The 20,561-nt window shown below is 35.1% G+C and overlaps 1 protein-coding gene across 2 annotated transcripts in view; it reads right to left on the bottom strand.

Annotated features, from left to right (window-relative positions):
* The window catches only part of SNX13 (sorting nexin 13), a 69,546-nt gene that overhangs the window by 26,562 nt on the left and 22,423 nt on the right, over positions 1-20,561 (bottom strand). For both annotated transcript variants that reach the window (XM_071805080.1, XM_065831148.2), the window contains exons 3-13: positions 15,619-15,721; positions 10,596-10,685; positions 9,892-10,013; positions 7,785-7,906; positions 7,527-7,628; positions 6,816-6,904; positions 6,315-6,398; positions 3,802-3,940; positions 3,225-3,313; positions 1,341-1,440; positions 176-369 (exon numbers count right to left, since the gene is read on the bottom strand). In XM_071805080.1, the coding sequence (XP_071661181.1) occupies positions 176-369; positions 1,341-1,440; positions 3,225-3,313; positions 3,802-3,940; positions 6,315-6,398; positions 6,816-6,904; positions 7,527-7,628; positions 7,785-7,906; positions 9,892-10,013; positions 10,596-10,685; positions 15,619-15,721 (1,234 nt within the window). The remainder of the gene's footprint in view (positions 1-175; positions 370-1,340; positions 1,441-3,224; positions 3,314-3,801; positions 3,941-6,314; positions 6,399-6,815; positions 6,905-7,526; positions 7,629-7,784; positions 7,907-9,891; positions 10,014-10,595; positions 10,686-15,618; positions 15,722-20,561) is intronic.

Genomic DNA, 20,561 nt, shown 5'->3' with positions numbered 1-20,561 from the left:
CTTGACATAAGGAGAGAGAAGATACACAAGTAATAGCTTTAATGTCAACTTGTAAACAACTTGTGCTACACCACATCCATTTCATATTATTGTAGCCATAACTAATAAAGAAGCATCTGTACAAAGAATAAATTCCAAATAAATTCCAAACAATACAGAAATAAGTTATTCCTACCTTTTCTGATAAATATTGCTCATAAACTCCAAATGCAGCTGCTCTTAATAGCCCCTTGGTTTGATTAGTCTGATGTTTTCCATCTTTCTGTCGGCTTTGAAGTACCTCCAGCTGTTGCTGTGCCGTCACTCTGTATCCTTCCACTGTCATCCAGAAAAACAGATGTGCTTGGCCACCAGTCTGCTGCATGTAATCTACAGAAAAAAGCCACCAAACAACCATAGTTATTGTTGTGCATCTTAGAATAAGAACTCTCTGTGATGTTAACCATATATGGAACTCCAGGATCCGGTTATACTTCTGGAATACTTATCTATAGTTGAAAAATAAAAAGTGCTATATACATATTGGAATAATCAGTAAACAAAATTGTGAGCAAAGTCCAGAAACTAAGGACTGAGTCCCAAAACGCACATGTAAAAAGTGAATCCACCTTTACTTGTGTGGATGTAACCAGCTTGTACAGCATGATACGAGAGGAACTTCAAACTGGAATCCTAAAAAATCATGCGCACCTAACTGCATCAACAGGACTATCACCACCACCAAACAAATCTACATTTTTAATAATGACCATCAGCAGCCCAATTAATTTACAGAAGAGAGTTAAGCATTAGAAAGTATTAAAAATTAATTACACAACTTTAATCCATCTATCAATCTTTTAATTATATAATAAACCTAAAATAGTACATAAATTACTGCTGTATTAAATAGAAAGTCTTCAGTAGCCTTGTAATCCTCTCAACTTCAGCCTAACGTCTATAGTCATTAGTTCCATTAGCTTCAGTGATACCAGCAAAAGACTAACAATTGCAATGTTTCAGTGTAATTCCAGTTATAAACCTCTAAGCAATTATTGCAATTATTCTGTTCTAAACAGAACAAACTTGTTAAGTGACAGACCAAGAGTCATTTCAAGAACAGTCTTACAAAGAGATCAGTATTAAAACAAGCTTGAGACAAGCTTTTGGAAGTACTGAGTACTGTGTTCTGAACAGTTAATTACAGACCGATTTGCCAAAAAGGTTTTGGTTCCCTCTGGCAAGGGGCTTATACACATTTAGCTCTCAGTAGACACCTATATTTAGCAATTTCAACTGTACAGCCTTGTGAGTCAGCATATTCTTTATAAATAAAAAAGATCAGATAAACTAACACTCACCCATAAAAAACTGTAGTGCAACATTGTCTACCAGAATGTGGTCCAGAGGGACTGTGCAAAGTTTTCCAAAGTTTGCTGCCAGTTTCACAGTATCTATTTCCTGTAAGACACAGTTCAGCAAGTTAATAGGCCTTATTTTTTTTATCAGCTTTTAAAACTCCTGCTTACCAGAAAGCAGATGTAATAGAAAATAAATTACATTACAGATAATAAAGCAGCCTCTCAATGATTAGTTATTTTCACAGTCACTAATAAGTGAAGATCTACATCATAAGCTCATGGTCTCTTAACTACTTGCCTTCAAAACAGATGATCTCTACTACATGGGAAGCTGGCTTTTAAGACTGTCATTTATGTAACACTATACAGGTCAAATTAACACCAAAACCCTCACCAACAGCAGCAGTGGCATGAAAACGAATTCACAAGATGAACTAATTTCAGAATTTGACGGGATGCAGGTCACCACAACTTAAATTCATCTCTGCCCAACTTTCTTCTGCTAATATGACATATCTTGGTCTTACAGTATTGCTTCCAGGTGCAGCTGTAGAATACTTGAAATTTTAAAAGTTGGCACAAGATTACATAATCTTGAAGACACATCTAGGTCCAATTAAGAGAGTCAGGAAACTAAGCAAAGTCAAACATTCTGACTCTGTCAGCCTCAAAATATGTAAAACAAAATATAAAAAAAAGAAAAAGTTGTAACACGAGGTTCTTAAATTTAACATCCAGTTTGCCTCAGGCTTTTCGTTGAACTAAAGAGGCAAATATGTCTGACAAAAGGCAATACACTGGGTGTACAAGTGTCCTGGTTTTGTTAAAAAACAAGTTTCTCTTTTAGTGAATTTGCCTGTCAGCTAAAGCCTTCATATTAGCTGCATTTTCCGGGAGAACCAGATGCATGTTTTGGTAAACACAGCAATGGAATGCGAAGTTATTAATAAGCATGGATGTACATCTCACGAGAGGGGCAACGAGAAACTAGTGACCAAGAAACTGACCAACTGTGTATAACATTCCATTCACGTGAATACTTCATCTAAAAGTGGGAGATCATGAGGATCTCATCTCTTTTGCTTATGGCCGACAGGAGAGGACCTTGCTAGTCATCCCTGCGAACTGAGGCCTAGTGAGAGACTGAATCCAGTTCCGGTTGGCTGCAGAGTCCAATCCAGGACTTTGGGTGCTGGCTCTGCAGTTGCTGGGACTTACAAGATTGGTTTTGTATATTTTGTATTATTTTCTCTATTCTTATTAGTAGCATTAGTAAAGCATTTTTAATTTTTCCAACTCTCTTCTCTCTATCCTTTCCCTCCGGATTGCCTGTCCTTAGTGGGAAAGGGGAAGAGGAAGGAGCAAGAGAGGGAAAGCGGGGAAGAGAGGAGGTTAACAATATATCTGCCAGGGTTTTATTGTCACCCCACAATCCAAACCCTCGACAACAAGGCATTGCAAAATAACCAGCAAGTGGTGCCCTTATCTACAAGAGATCTTGCCAAAGACTAAGCTTGAAGCACATAAGGTACACACTGGAGCAGCAAAACAGAACTCGATCTAGGTATATAAACCCAAAGATGCTTTGCATCTGTGTAACATTTTGGTTTAACTCCTGTATTAAGAAGATAAGAGTAGCTTTAAGATATACTGACATATCTAAACTCCTAAAGCCAGAATAAAGAAAACCTCAAAACATGAACCTTTAGAAATTATTTCTATACTTAAATTGCAAATTCAAGACTAACTTCACCTGTATAATGCATTCCTATAACCACATACTTCCAGTAGTGTTTCAAAACGCAAGAATTAAAAAGCTAGACCAAACTAGTAAGTCGTCTGCAACTTCACTCTTTCAGAATTAAAAAAATGTAAACCACTTACTTTTCCTGACTGCAACCTCTGAATTCTTGAATCACATACTTTAATAACATATAATAAACTGTTTATTTGATTTTTTATAGTGTTGATATCTGAAAGCAAAACCAAAGAGGATTAGCAATGCAGATAAGTAAATACATTCTTGTTTCAAAATGTTCTAAAATGTAACACAAAAAGTGACATACCACATATAAAACATATCAGCTTTGAAAATAAGGACTTTTTTCAGTTTAAATACCTTACTGATAAAAGTGAACAAGAAAAAAGATTTTTCTTTTCTGTTTTTCAAAATAACTGGTAACTGACTATCCATTAATACGTAAAGTATTACTGAAATTCAGAACTGCCAGTCAGGCAACGTTTCAATTCAGTGGAAGTACACATACCTAACCAATCTGTCTACAATTAAAAAAAAAAAAACAACCACACACCAACTAAATCAACATATGAAGATTCAAGTTTTAACACTTCTATTTTATACTATGCTGCATCATTTTTTATTTCCTAAATTGTTTTAATATTCTTCAGAGATCATACTGATAAATGCATTTCATATTTTGCACAAGAATACAGCACTAACCATCTCCTGCTGTATCTAGAGATCGAAGATATTGCAGTTCTTCACTTGCTTTATCTTTCACTGCTTCCAATTCTCCTATATTATCGCTTAATTTAATAATATTCATAAAGGCCTCATAGTTACAGTTGGAATCACGAATCTGAAACAAAGTTTTACAGTGTGAAAAACACAAAACAGGTAAAAGCACATGACATGACTCTTCATTAAATTAATTATTTTGATACAGCACTGCGAAGTGGCATTTTGAAAACACTCGGATGCTTCTAAACATTCTTTGTGATGCTAAAATTTTACATGGACTGAGAAAGGTGATGCATGCATACAGTCAAAACCTATTTCACACCATCATTTTCTGTTTTGTGTAAGTACAAAGACACATGGAAAGTGCATTAACGTCCTTAGTGAAGATCTTGTCCAAAACCCAATTAACCTTCCTCTGCTATTAACCAGCTCCTTAGCTAAGTAGGCAGAAATCGGTGAAATCACTGAAGAGGTTCCCTGCAAGAGTACATGCTCCCAGTGTAACGGCTTCTTAAGATACAGGATTACAAAAAGAATTAAACCATTTTACAATGTAACCTTAACCTACTGGGGAGAAAAACAAAATAGGAAATGGCTGAATTAATACAATGTCTGAAACACTAATTCAGATACCCCTGTAACTACTATTAAGCTATTTCAATACATCCTATTTTCCTACTATTGGCATAGGGTAAACCTGCTCTGGAGACCCAAATGACTTTATACTAGTGAAGGAAGCCTGCTGTGCTGCTGAGATCCTGGATGCTGTGCTGTGAACGCAGCACGAAGCTCAGGGGAAGGCTGGCAGCTTCACAGCATGGGCACCCAGGGGCAGAAGGTTCAGTTCTAATGCTGCCCTTGCCATCCCAAACCGAAAATAGTCACTTCACCCACACCCTTCATAAACGCTCGCTGTGATATGGAAATGTAATACTCAGTCTGCACCGCAGAACTGCACTCACATAAGCTGTGCGAGCAGGGACCAAAGCAATGGATATTCTTTAATGGAAAATCTACCTAGAAATCTGCTTTAAAGAAAGTAACAGTACAAGCAACACTTGAACATCAGACATTTTGTGAATATATGAATTTCACAGTGACGAGACAAGTTTGGATTAACTTCTAATTTTATATTGAAGCTTTATAATTTATTGCAAGAAAATTAGTATTAAACTAAGGTGTTCCTAGAAACATGGAATTTAACTTCTCATATTCAGAAATCCATTTTTTTCATTCAAATCTGATTTTATGTCAAAGATTCTAAAAGGAACCAGAATTTGAGTCATCTCTACTTATTACTTTAATTCATGCAACAATCTTCATTTCATAAGTCTTGTATTAAGTTTTTGAAAGCATTTACTCTTCCTTATTTTTACCGCAGCACATTTACTTCCTCATCTCAGAAAGCAATTATGAATATTAATATTTGGGACACCACCATTATAACAGAAAGCTTTATAAAAACCACAGAACTCTATCTTTGGATGCAGCCGGGGGCAGTGCTCAGTAAATAAAGAACGAGGCCAAGTTACAAATAAAGAACATGTGTGGGAGGAAAGGGGAAACAAAAATTGAAAAGCTTGGTCCATACAAGCAGCAGTACTTTTTCATTTTAAAGCTAGATTCCTGTAAGAAAAGTTGCATGGAAACTTTTAGATAAAGTAGAGGTGGCTGGAGTGCACAAAACATTGTACGCATACACCTGAATTCATTCCACAGATCAGAATTTTTACTGTGAACTCTTCAGGGTACATTCAGCGTAGTACTTGAATGCACCTTCTAAGACAAAAATGTAGAGAGAATGTGGAGAAAGGAAAAAGCAAGCAAACAAACAACAACCAAACTCAAACCCTGACTCATGACCTACAAAAGATAATGAACTATAAGCTTAAACTGGCTTTGCAAAAACTCAATAACGTTAGAGTGTGAATGTTCTATTTCTGTTAATTTTACTACATATATTTCTTTAAAAATTGTTAAGATGCATTAGAAAGATATTGAAGACTTTGTTTCTTCTCACTCAGCTAGATTATTAAGGGTTACTACAAATATCCTTAAAGAAAACACACCTTTCCAGAGGCAAAAAGAAAATTAAAAAAAAAAACTTTATTATTTGTCATCCTGGAGGTCTCTTAAGCTTTAAAGGACACACTTAAAAAAAAGGAGTCAAGGAAAAAAAACAACAGCTTTGAAGGTTACTGCCATACTTTCCACACAGATAAGTAGAAGCCAGAGGACTCAACGTTACACTTTGCCATACATCTGTCCTCATTCAAGTTTTGCAAAAAAAACAGTACATATAATATAAACAGTGTGTGTGTATGTACCTGTGTGTGTAAATACATATATAGAAAAAATTCAGTACAACAGCTGTGAGTTCACCATCCCTGCCAATATACCCACTGGTAACTTTTCTACCACACACCTGTCTGCCATGATTACAGGAAACACAAGTAAAGCTTGTTTTTAATTTTAAACATTATATATCTTACCATCCATATGACATACTGATTAATATAATCAGGATCACTGAGCTGGTTTATTAATGGAAGAAGAATTCCTCGGGAGAGGATTTCCTGAAAAACAAAATAGAATAAACAATTTTAATACATGTATTCATAAAGCTAATATAACTGCAACAATTTAAAAATAATTGTGTAAAGCCTAAATAAAAATGTGTAATTACAGAAAATATTCAGTAGGCACTACTGCATTCCCTTCCAATTAACACTAGAAGATGTTAATATCAAGAAAAACAACAATCACTTTGTCATGCTTTTCTAATGTTGCTAGAGCTAAAAGGAACTTCAAAAACATTTCACACAAGCTGTTCTTTGCTATTAAAAACTTTTCAAGATTGAACTGTATTTAAAATCATCTAATATTTAATTTGGTCCGTTTTACAAAACAAAATAAGAAGAGCAGCTCAGATATAAAATTTCTGAAGACATTAAAGCCAAGGAATTGGGATGGTTTTTAGAGTCTGTACTTACCCTGACAAAGTATCGCATGATCTTGTTCTGGAAGTCTCCAGGAGGTAGCAATATATACAGTAAAACCTCACACAGATCCCTTAGGAATCCTACAGAGGGAGAACAAAAAAAAAAAAAACAAACAAAATAACAAAAAAATACTCAGCACAACTATATATTGTCTTATTACACATCTTCTTTCATATCATAAAAAACAGATAAATCCTTAAAATGAAATTCAAATATGCAGTCATATACGTCCTTACAGTCCAAGCATCCCAATAACACCTTTCAAACTGAATATAAGGAGCACAGATACAAACCAAAGCGAGAGAGATCTAGAGTTTCAAAACGAAGACAAAAGAAAGCCAAATTCCAAGAATCAAAAAATTAACTCCAACACATACAGGTTTTTTTTTCCCCTCCTTGACACTTTGCCCAAAAAGGTAATTTTTTTTTTTTCAATTAAGAGTATGAAGCAGTGATATCAAAGGCAGATCTAACAAAAAGTAATAATAATCCGCGAAGTCACCACCTGCATCCCAGAAAACATATTTCTACCTTAAAATTGTTCCAATGAAAAGAGAAAAAGCTATATATACACATAAAGATAGTATTGCTTTGAAAGTAATATGCTACAATTTCAGTGTATTTCATACTGTTAACAGGACTGTTAGTATTTTAATTTAGTCTGCTATACTAAAATAACTTCAGAGGATAATATTGAGAGACCTTCTTCATCTTTGGGAGAAGTGCAGACTAGGTCACGACAGACTTCTTTTTCCATTTCAACTTCAACCTCAAAGAATGTATCTACAAGTTCCTCAGCTTGGTCTATAGAAAAGAAAATAAAAAGAAACATGCTTTTCTGTAAAGATCAGAAACTTGAGAGTAAGCTTGAATTATAAAATAAAGCTAGCTATATTACATACAAGTAAGATACCTGGCTACTCGGATCCAAAGCAAAAAATATTTAACTCATTACATTACCTTTCATCTGATCACCTTTCTCTGCTATTCTTTGCTGAGCTTTTCTGAAAACTCGAAGATGAGTGCCAAAGTCATCAACAAGTCGTGTAGTGAAATAAGGCTGCCAGTCTATTTCCTTTGACCTATCAGAAAAGGGCATCCATGAGAATGAATTATTTTATCCTGAATACAAAGAACAATAATAAATTTCTACTTCTCCTTCAGCCCTGCCAAGAGGCATACTGATAGCAAACATGGAAAAGCAAATAAATAACTCAGTCTCCTAATCGCCTATTCACTGAACACAAATAAAATATTGTAAAACACCACTCTTGCACCACATTAATATTTACGCTTTATTTACTTTAAGGTAAACATTAATATCTGGAAATAGTGTTCAGATTCATCATATTGTCAAATATCTGTGAAAAACCCTGATATACACAGCCTACTAGCATCTACAACCTAAAACTAAAATACCCCTCAGTCATCCTTTCTATCATTTTGAGAGGCACCTAAACAAAATAATTTTCCTCTGAAAATTCTTCTCAGCTGTCTCCAAAGGCCACCAACCAAAACCACCAATAATGCAGACCCATCACCTGTTCAGTCAACAAATCACACACAAGCACTAGGTGGCAGCCTTACATCATTCTTCCAAATGTGCCAATCAAAGAAAAAAAAATATACATATATATATATATATCCCCCTGTACTCATTCTCTCCAGAAGCTCGCAGGATACATGAAGTTAGACATGATAACACTAACCTAAGACTGCTACAGCTATATCCAACTACAGTCATTATAAATACACAATATCATTTTATCTTAATAATAACAATTAACTGTTGCAGCCCTATGAAACAGATTTGGTTTGTACAGAACACCACAACTATTTCTGAAGAGCTATATTACAAGGAAAAAAAACAAACCAAACCAAACCAAACAAACAACAAAAAAACCACCCCACAAAACAAAACCCACACATCAATTTGCTATAACTTGACCTGCTTTGACACAAACCCAGTGGTCGATACTCTTCATGAAGTAACTTTGTCAAACACACAAAAACACTGAAATTGAGTAGCCATGTCCATTTCATGTAAGCACGGGATTGTTTGCTGTAAGGTACCGTTTATTTAGCCCTGTTTTCACTATTTCCAATGCTGCTTCCTAGGGTTTCCATTATTTCACAATTAATGAGATATTATGATAATGAATTTTTCCTAGCATTAAACCTTGCTCTCAATCTTGACCTTCTTGCCAGAAAAGCACACTAATCTACATTTCCCAGTCGGACGGAGGGGATAACAACACCTCAAAATTGCTAAGAAGTTTACTATATTTGGGTGACCCACAATCTCTTCTGAAGAGACAACGGATAACAATCAACACAGTGGAACAAATACCTGAAATCATTACTTGAGAAAGAAAAGAGGAATATAAAAGCATGGGGTACCCGGGCTGAGAAATCAGCCATACTAAAGAAGATAAATAAATTCCCAGGCAAGTTCCCTGACTTCCTGCTACATGATTAAGCAACAGCAGAAGAAAACATGAGACAATTAACAAACTATCCATTTATTCTGAATCAATCCTATTTTTAGAAAAGATTTACACTTGTGACATATTATTTCGTTCCCCAGATTACCATTCCTTTAAAAGTACTCATTGTTGTTACATACTGAAGAGCAATACCACTTTCAAAAGTTATCTGAGGTGATACAGACACTTGAATTAAAGGCTTACAAGTTGACTTACCTTGGGAATAGCCCTGCTGTTTATATGAAACACACCTGCATATAAAAAGGTGATGATTCATACAACTCAATGCTTCAGTTGCAGAAAAAAACGATTTGGTAATTTTAGACATTAATCTAAATTCTGAAAAGGCCATTTTGCAAAAGACCATGACTACACACATCATTCTCCATTCATTCCTTGAGGGATCAGCAACAGACTGTAGTTTTTAGATTATGATCTTAAAATTTTACATGTTCTTTCTGTAAAATGCACTGAACTATGTGAACAGATAAACTTAATCATTTATCTGCTACCACACAGTCCACAGAGGTATTTGCTCACATGCTTGGAAAGCATATAGATGTAAATACACATAATCTTACCTGGCAGAAAACTGAACAAGTGCATACTGAAGAGCCTGCCTGATTTCCAGAAGAAATGATTCATCATCACTTAGTGTGTAATACCAATACTGCACATAGTCTCTCAGGGAAAACTGGATTACCTGAAATTGAAAAGGAAAAAATAAAGACAAACTGATGAACAAAAGACAACAAAACATAAAATAGCTTTTTGTGCCTGATGATGCAGCATCACTTGTCTTAAAATGTTAGCATAGTGAACTATACTCCCCCACCATTATGAAATTGTGAGTGAAACAATAAAACTCAGATACTGAAACCCCTTTTTCATATTGGTTTACATGCATCCATTACTGCTATGCTGAGAAACTATAATATACAGAAAGCAGACTCATATGTTGCCCAATATCCCGGCTCACCCTCAATGTTTTTTCACTTATCACTCTCAAATGTAATAAATTTTTTCAACCTCTATTTGTATCTCAAAATTAAACCTTGCTCTCAATCTTGACCTTTCTTGCCAGAAAAGCACACTGACCTACATTTCCCAGTCAGACGGAGGGGATAACAACACCTCAAAATTGCTAAGAAGTTTACTATATTTGGGTGACCCACAACCTCTTCTGAAGAGACAACGGATAACAATCAACACAGTGGGATTAGATATTATGTAGTCAGTACTTGCGAACATAAAAATAAGTTGAACAGTCCTGGTTAGAGCTTACCTGTTGCAAAGGCTCATCAATTATATTCGCACCTGTCAGTCTTCTGTCAATCTTAATAGGTCTGGCTTCACGTTTCATTTCTTCTATGCACTTGAAAGAGATTAGGAAATGTAACTTTGAAGGTTTTAGCTAAAATTAAAAACCATCTCGACTGTTTCTGATATATCTATACCTCCAGTAACGACTTTATAGAACATTCTCCCCATTATTATAGTTTATAGAGTAGATAAGATATAATCATAGGATGCGTTGGGACCATTAAAGGTCATCTAGTCCACCCTCCCCTGCAATGGGCATCTTCAAGTAGGTCAGATTGCTCAGAGCCCCATCAAACCCAATCTCAAATCCTTCCAGGGATGGGGTATCTGCCACCTCTCTGGACAATAATAATATCTTTAGTTTTCACTATATAGTAAATAATGATGAGGAACTAACCTGAAAACCTACTTCTTGCTTACCATAAAAGGGCAAGTTTGCTAAAATACTAGATCAGAAAGAAATAAAACTCAAATAGTTATAAAAGGAGGCAGGGGATGGACACAACAGCAGCACAAGATAGTTTGTATTTAAAACCCCAGTTCCGTACTTGATTATCCTGTGCAACTTCAGGCAGGTAATTGTTCAGTAGGTTTAGAGTTTTTTGTTGTTGCTTGGGGTTGTTTGTTTGTTTTGTATTTTTCTTGTTTTGGTTTTGTGGGGTTTTTTGTTTCTTTGTTTTTCTCTCAGGTTTTTTACCCGTTGCAATTTATGCTGTATGTCAGAAGAGAAATTACTCTTTCATACCACCACCACTTGACAGATGAGTCTTTAAAAAGTAATCAATGACGGGGCAAAAAAATAATTTTACAGAAGGACTTGCAACTCAAAGCAGTTAGAATTACTTCATCAGAGCTGACTTTTGACAAGTGACATACTGAAGAAGACAACTTTTTATCAGTGCTTCTCTGAGTAGACTAATATAGTGTCTTTCTACAAACTTAAGATGAAGTCTGCAATAAACCCCTTTATTTTCACAGGAATAACAATGCAACAACCTACAGTATTGTTCAAAAAATCAAGTTATTTTATTCATTGATCCAGAGAGAAAGTTATGACTCTGTCAGAAACAGAACTGCCAAAAAACGTAAATGAAAACATTTTAAACACGTTCAGTGCTTCTATTCTACGTGACTTCCCCTAAGTATCTCTCATTCAAACCAGTTAATAGTGAATGGCAGTGAAACACCTGATGCCAGAAGACATTCCTCCTACTACTTACATCAAGTGCGTATCACAACGCAAAAGTATTTTGTTGCAAAATTCTGCATATTTTTTTACTTTCAAGACAAGACGATGGTTCAATGTTACTTTAATATGAATAAAGTTCACTCATATTCAAACAATACTCTAGCTATAGTGAATTTGCAAGTACCTTGTCTTGACAGTGTCAAAAATACAAAAAAAATACAGAATGGAATTATCAAGTATTCTACTAAGCTCAACATAGTTCAAATTTCCAAAAGAAAAAAGTTAAAAGAGTTTGAAGACTGCATGCATAAAACCACATTTGGAAAACACAGAAGAAAAAGCAGCAGCAAAAAAAAGCAGCAGCCAGGGGAAAAAAAAAAAAAAAAAAGAGAGAGAATGACACAGAGAATACACAAAGTTACTTGGTAAAAACTTGGTAAAACTCTGAATGTTCATAGGCTCATGGGGTTTGGGTCTGGACTTCAGGAATTCACCTTGTCCAACCTCCTGCTCAAAGCAGAGCCAACTACAAGGCTAGATCATTCTTTCATATTCTTAACTGCTTTTATTTCATTGCAGCTACCACAGCTGACCACAGCTCACTTGGAAAGCACTGCCAGTTTTAAGCCTTACCTTCCAGACATGAACTTAGAAGATGAATTTAAAAGGAAGCACCCAACTCGCATGAAGAAAACTTTCCGATTTGACTGTCACTTCATACAAAATAGTAGTCTGCCATACTCTACCAGTAATAAATCACTAGTTAGGAAAAACTAATACTATTCATTATTGATAAATTTGACACCTACTCACTTCACGTTGAGCAGGCAGGATGCATTTATGAGGAACGTGGGACGTACACTCTGCAAAGCGCGATGCAGCAGAGTACAAGAAAACCAAGTACGTAAGTGCAGTGACTGAGAAGAGTTCAGACTTTTCCTTCGCTGCATAATAGATAGTTTTTAAGTCCCTTTTTGAAACTACACTAGATAACTGTTAAATATGAAAAATGCCCCATTTGGACTGTGCCACTATTTCCCAAATCCCATACTTTCAGTCACAGGTCATGGGCTTTCATGAGTGGACAAGACACAGGGGATTTAAACATCTGCATCAAATTGACGATAGAGCATATGACCAAATGACGCAAAAGAAATAGATTCACAGACTGGTCAGGGATCAAATATGCAACTAGCACTTAAAACAGTGATAACTTATCCCATAGTAATTTGGCAATATTGTACCCAGCCTACAGAAACTCCTTGTCTTTCAGATGAAGCATAAGAGACATCATTATGATAACTCCACACTTCTGGTAAAGATGGACCAAATCTATATTTTTTTAATTGAAAATGGCATTCCAGTTAACAGTTCAGAAGGCTCTAAACTTGCTTTTCATTCAACATTATTTTAATATAAACCTGCGGCCAACTGTGTATTTAACAGCCAGTACATTATAGCATGATCAAATACATGCCTGACACAACAGTTATATAAAACAAACTTGCAAAAGGAAAAGCAGGTTTAATCCTAATTTTTAACCTCCCTACATGTATGCAAACAAACAAAAACCAGTAGAAAGGTAAATAATCTTACATCAAACTTACGTAACTATATCTCTTTAACATAAGGCATTCATTATATATTCACTAATAAGTACAGTAAGTGGCAACAAGGAAATCTATGTGCACCAAATCCTGTATTGTAACTTCAGAGTCTGGTACATTCTACACATTATTTTCACCCACAAGTTTGGTGCTCTGAATTATAATCAACACAACTCCGACTGCCTTTGGGGAAAAGAGCTTCTTATAAAGAACCTACATCATCAGACTACTTCTGAAAATACAGTATCACAAAATAACTTAATCTTGAGGTGAGTTTGGTTTGTACTTGGTTCATGAAAGAAGTATATCCTATATATTAGCCACTTGAAAGAATATTCATTATTCAAGACCACTTAGGACCACAATGGTTTTAAACATAAAAACAATTTCAAGTTAAAAATATTACTTTCCAATAAAGGTAAGTCAGCAGAAATTGAATACAGAAACGGTAAATACAAATCCCAAGCAAACCACACATTTGATTTTGATTAGGACTCTTCTTGCACTGCTACTGAAAAGCTCAGCTAAACTATCCAATGCTATTTTAATACAGTGGCAAAAATGAAATACAAAATGCTACTGTAGAAGACAAACACATTTTAGCTGGAGAACAACTTCAAACAGCATTTGGTAAGCCAGCTAAAAATAAATAACTTTGTACTAAAAAACTTAAATCCAGAGACCAGTCGAGACAGGCCAGTTGATAAAAGTGATGTGTCAATAATCTACACTCAAATCAGAAGACAAACTACTGAATTTGCGAGGATTACACACACACACAAAATTTATTGTTTTATAAAGCAACCAGAGCAAACATATTTACTGAGCTCAAAGAAGTAACATTAATGTAAAAAAAGTTTCAACAACGTAGAGAAAACAAAAAACACAGTAAAACTTCTTATAAATCTGCCCTCAAAACATGAGACATAAGCAACACTCCACAAGCTATATTATATAAGACCTAAAGTCTATATAGCACTAAGAATTTAGGCCCCTAAAATGAGGTTTCATTAATGGAACAGAACCATTAGTTGATTGCTGACTTGCCCTTTTTCAGCCTTCAACTTTGTAGTTTTCATTTGGACCAGTGACGTTATTTTATGGTTTAAAATTTACTTAAGTTCCAGATTTCTCTTAACAGATTCAAAGACTTAAGTGTAAAGTCACCAAAAAAAAAAAAGCTATTAGAAAACATACTGTTGAATCACAAAATAAATTTCTTTCAATGTGCTACTGATAAGAAAGCTGAACATTCCCCCTGCTTTCACAGACCACATGAAGTGTGACAGGTAGGAAAGGGCAGGATGTTTCAGTCAAAACAGTTACAAGATTAAAAATAACATTAATGAGGAATCTTTGGGTTAAAGTGTTTTCTCTGTTCTGCTGAGTGCAAATGGATTGGGTCAAGACATTTATAATCTTCTGAGCTACCAAGATGTATTGGTTCATAAACAAGAAATTCCAATAAATGCTACCTCTTGGTTATTAAGAATTTATTCTGTACTAAACAGATGCAGATTTATCCAATTAGGAACCCTGACTTTAGGTCCATCAACCACAATTATGTGTCTGTTAACAACTCAGAAGAAAAAAAAAGAGCTGAAAAGGGGATACCACTCCTACTCCACTACTTTGTATAGATTTCCAGGATTTTCACTTGGTCTTAAAGACAGTCAAAGACGATAACTTCTACATGCTTGGAGTACTGTAAATCTCGACTGAACAGTTTAATCTTCTTATCTAGGCAAGCAACTTTCTGACCACAACCAAAAGAATCAGAAGCGGTAAGACTACAGATCCATTGATGGAAGAATCTTAAATAGTCACAACAATTGCACAAGTAAGAAGGAGCTACCACTCTCCAAAAAATACACATAAGTACTCTAGGAAGGAACAGTTTAGTAATTGCCTCATAGATAATATTAGCTGGTTGCATCTTACTCATTTCTCAAAATGAAGCCAGAAACAATACCTGAAATAAACTTTCCATAAATGCTTAAAAGGCTTTTATTTCAAAAAGAATTCTTGCATTTCACTTGCACATTGCAGAAGACTCAAAACATAAACCCAGGATTATTTACCATGGGAAACGGGTACAATTCCCAGATTAAAACGGATTATTAGTGTTATTCTAATTTTCAAAGTCATAAAATCTGATCCAGGTGTTTAGACCAGTAAACTCTCCTTACCTTAGGGATCCCAACTGATGTACAAGGAAGAAACGAATGTTCACACTGCTCAAGGTATTTTTCTGAGTTGCTTTTTCCAAATAAAAGAGTAACCACAAAACCCCTAAAATGGAAAAAGAAGGGTCAGTTAGAACAACAGGTACCTTCCCCCCGCCCCCCAAACATTTCATAGCAAGTTACAGAATGGCAATATATGCCAATTCTCACTGTTTACTCCCCTAGTACAGTGGTCTTTCACAGTGTAGCATGCTTCTCAAAATAACTGACACAATGCTAAGGACAAAGTTTCCCAGTTTTTTATTATCAGTCTCAATATATTCTTATCACACAGCAGAACCATATAGCACAGTCTATACTAGGGAGCCTGCTGCATGAGAAGCAGGTGATGGTATGCTACCTGGGCTCACAAATATTAGTACACAGAAAGAGGGGCAGTACATACATAAGCTGCTCTGGTTGTATTTATACGAAGATTCTTTTACTTCAACACTACAAAGAAATAAACTCTTTACAGATACATTTAGGCCACTGCACTGTAGCACAAGCCACAGAAACACAGAACAGGAAGAAACTGATACAGTAAGTATAGCAACTAATTACTGACTGCATATGTTTAAACAAGAAGAAAATTTTAAACTGGGAACTCATTTTAAGTTGCAAAGAAACAATAACAAAACAAAAGCAAACAGTAGTCCTGTCAGGTTGCATAAGAACAGAACCAAGGAAAATGGCAAAAACAAAGTTTTGGGGGAGTTTGTGAGCTTTTTGGGGTGTTGGGGTTTTTGTTCTTGTTGGTTTTAATTAATTCAGCATACAAAATCTAAATAAATGCACTCCTGCATCATTTAGAATGTTAGATCTGAAATTCATTATCTTCTTTCCTCACAATTCTACAATGATATTTAAATTATGACTGTTAGGCAGAACGGCAGTTAATTTTATTATTGTTTTCTTTATGATATAATGAAGGCATAAGGAAAAAGGAACCATTATAAAAATTCAACTTTGCTACAACAGCATTACTTAATTTACAGTTTACGACACTAGGATACAAAAACACATACACAGAAAGCTGGTTTTACTAAGACATAGATGAAAACCTAAAGGCTGTGCCAATTATAACAAAACCAAAGTACGTAGTCTTTGAACAAAGACAAGCATTAAAAAAAAAGGATAATATGAAGTTACTGCTGCTCAGACTAGCCTTGGGATGGCAAAATACACATGGCTTTTTACACAAATTTCAAGCAGTCAATTCGAAGGCCAGCTGGCCAACATTCGTGACCACAGGAACTCACAAAGTTATTTCAAGCCTGAAACATGATGAAACAGTATCTTCTATTAATATCAATCACTGCTGATATACAATACTCTTAAATTATTAGAAGAAAATTCCTCACTGAGGTAAAATACACTGTTTGAAGGTTTTAATTCCCATATTGGCAAACATGCTTTTTAAGTACCCCAGAGGCTCAGTAATTGAGAAGCAGGGAGGTGGTCATTTATAGTGGAACAATGCCAGGAGAATACTCTGATTCTCTCACATTCATCTTTACCTGCCAAGCACATGTACTTCCTACGTATGAGGACAAAAAATAAAGGTCTAATTACTCTTCTGCTCCAGATACTTCCAGACAGCTTTATGATTGTAACACTAATGGTGCTAGTAGCATCGTAACTCAGTTCAAGGACAAAAACTCTCAATATTATTTTCACTATGCTTAGAAGTTAACTAACTAATTTTGGCTTGGAGAGACAGGTGTTTTGTTGGTTTATTTTTAATTATTAAAATGTTTGAGTTTTCATTATCTATCACTTTTCAATTAGAAACATCAGTCTTCTTTTAAAGAAGAGTATACACCTTTTTTTTTTTTTTGCTAAAATAAGTTTTAACTTCAAGCATTTATCAGCAACCTGGTGAAGCAGTCTTTCTCTTCTATTCAAAAAGAGTGAATCTTGGAAATAGCTGGCTATATATATGTTTTGTCTCAAATATTATGACATTTCTAAAGTTAATAACTTAATTAAAAATACTAATATGCTACCAAAATAATTTAAGTATATGCTCAGTTTCTTAAATGCCTCTATGCATTTTCATTCTTGAGCAAGGAATGCTAGGAGCATTTGCCTCTGTAGCAGAAATTAATACATTTTATTCTCTAATTTAAAATCTTGGGTACATTAAAGAGGTATATATAGCCTGACCATTCAGTACAAATTGGTAGATAAATTCATCAAGAGGATATTCAACACACTAAATGAGAAATCATTTTAGTCTTTCTTCTAAATGAACAAAGCAGGAAAAAAGAAGGAAAATATTGTATTTTACTTAAATTTCTGTTAAGTTTTTCCAAAGATTACTGGAAGACCAGATTTACATAGAGGCAGATTAACAACAGAACAAAGGTGACAGATAGAAAAATGAAGTCTACATTTTCCCATCAAATCTAAAAAGTAACAGACTCAGCTGAATGGTTTGTGAAAGTCAAAAAGCAACTTCAGAACCATTCCCGATTTGGTTAGAATCATCAGTGCAGGCAGCCAGTCACATATATGTGGGTATGATTAAGTATCAATAATTATGTTTTTAGATGACAGAGCAAATTCTTTTAAACAGCAAAGCAGTGGATGGTCCAAGAAATTTCAGTTCTCACAACACTGGAAGGCTAAGCCTGTTGTCAGAGCCATGATTCAGATTATTTTACTCACTTAGGACTGAAAGAGGGAAGGAGATAGAGTAAGGTAAGAAATATACAAGGTACAAAGATAAGGCAGAGGGTAAGACAGGCCCAGCACTCAGGTTAAGAGGTTCGCACCAATACTTGAAGACAAAAAATTTCATGAATATGAACACCTCACAATGACATTGACTACACAGGTTAAAGAAACAATATCTTTTTGCCTCCTGCTTTTGGTGAAAGAGCTCAGCTTCCTGAACAATGAGTTAATAGATTCCAAACTGTAGAGGGACATACTACAAACCAAAAAAAAAATATATATAATATTCTATAAATCAGACTTGAAACAAAACAGAGACAGCTTTTGATCTAAAGTTTTTATTTGTACACATAAATTATTTCAGTATCCTTCCATGCACACAACAGTACACTTACTACAAGCTATCTGTGTAAGAGGAAACGCACAGCTAAGAGTAAATAAAAAAGAAATAATTAGCATATAACAGAAGGGAAACCATATTAACAGATCTATTGTGTTGACAAAGCTATGGCATCAACATTGTTTCCCATTGCAACTCACTGGCATATACTTTAAATGGCCAGGTCAATTCTAAGGGTGTAACCAGCCACAATTCAACATTTTCTTTTGTTAGAACTGCAAAATGCGACAGAAGTGAACTCCCAGCTAGTGGAAGTCAGAAACTGTTGATATATGCCACTGGTTTTGAGCAAGTAATAAAAAGCTAGAAAACTGCATGCCAAATTGGATAAGGACTCCAACTTTAAACATAAAATTCTACCATAAAAATCCATGTCCAAAAATATTATTTTGTTCCAGGTAAGGGTAAAGTATTAAGGAAAGTACTATAATATTAAACCAGAATCAGATTTTAATTTTCTTAATTTATATAAATCATGTTATGATATATAATTACTAATCGTAAGTAAAAACTTATTTCATAACATTAATTTCTCCTGGTTTCCAAGAGAAATAGTACCCGGTATTTTGCATAACTTCACAGGAATTAATTCAAAAATAAAAGGCTGGCGAGAATAATTTGGACATAAATCTATTTGACCTAGTTAGCACTCAGATCTGTATGCTGAATGTTAAAAGATAAAGTAGGTGTGTCACTTTGAAAAAGATTAATAGTGTAAAAAAAGGGCCAGACCACAGTCTTGGCCAAGAAGATGTGTATGTTAAAGCTGCAAAGTAAAGGCATTCTACTGGAAGGGCTGCGACTTCATACCTACCCGAGTAATGACATAATAGGAAGATGGATACAAATTCTGTTTTAACAAATAGAGTACCACAAGACTAATTCATCCCTAAGAAGATCAATGTTCACCGACTAGCCACAAAAATGAACCAAAGCAGCAAAAGAATGACAGCAAAGAGCTATCAGAGTTGAGCTGGGAAGGAGCCAGCTCAGGCACCAGAGGCTGTCATAGCAGGAAGCTGTGGTCAACTTCAGACACACTCCATGAGAGCTGCTGGGACTGCGGGCTTTGGAAAGCCAAGCAACTGAAACTGAGCAAGGAAGGATAAGCTTCTAATAAATTATAATATCCCACATTATTTTTCATACTCCAAATGCTAAGGAATAGTAATACAGAAGAGTAAATGGAGTAAATTCTTGCCCTTTGGATGAACTATCTGCCTTCTGCCCTGGACAAAGAGCCAGCAAAATATGCCAATCATGCATGTATCAAGACTTAACAGGACAAAAGCATTGACTCTGAAGTTAGTTTTACTTCAATTAAATCCTCTCTCTGGTAGACTGACTACTCTGATTTCTCAGAGATGTAATTCCAAGTTTAACAGAGCTGAAACCCAAGTGTAGCAGCTCTAATTTTAGCTACTAAACTCTTACATTTTTATGAGACATACAGGAATACACATATATTCTCTACTGTATCCAATAGGAAGGTTAAAAGGATGTTTCAAAGGAAGAAAAAAAAAAATTAAAGATAGCCCAAACACCCCGTTAGAAATCAAGTAGGTCTTTGAGAACCTACAAGTGTTACCATTGTGCAGATGAGCCTTATGAGCAAGAGAAATGTCCCACTAATACATTTAGACTTGGCATTAAAAATAAAAGTTGTAATCGTTACAAGGCAGACATTACAAAATACAATGCAATAATGATGACTAAAGACTATAAAAATATCACCTGCTTGCTCCCTTGCTGTCTATAAATAAAATACAAGAAGTCTACAGCTGCTGAATTGATCTACTTGTTCAAGATGCAGCATCATTTCCAC

This window comes from Patagioenas fasciata, chromosome 2, assembly GCF_037038585.1.
Source record: "Patagioenas fasciata isolate bPatFas1 chromosome 2, bPatFas1.hap1, whole genome shotgun sequence".
Taxonomy (NCBI): Eukaryota; Metazoa; Chordata; class Aves; order Columbiformes; family Columbidae; genus Patagioenas; species Patagioenas fasciata.
This window is presented reverse-complemented; position numbering and strand designations above follow the sequence as displayed.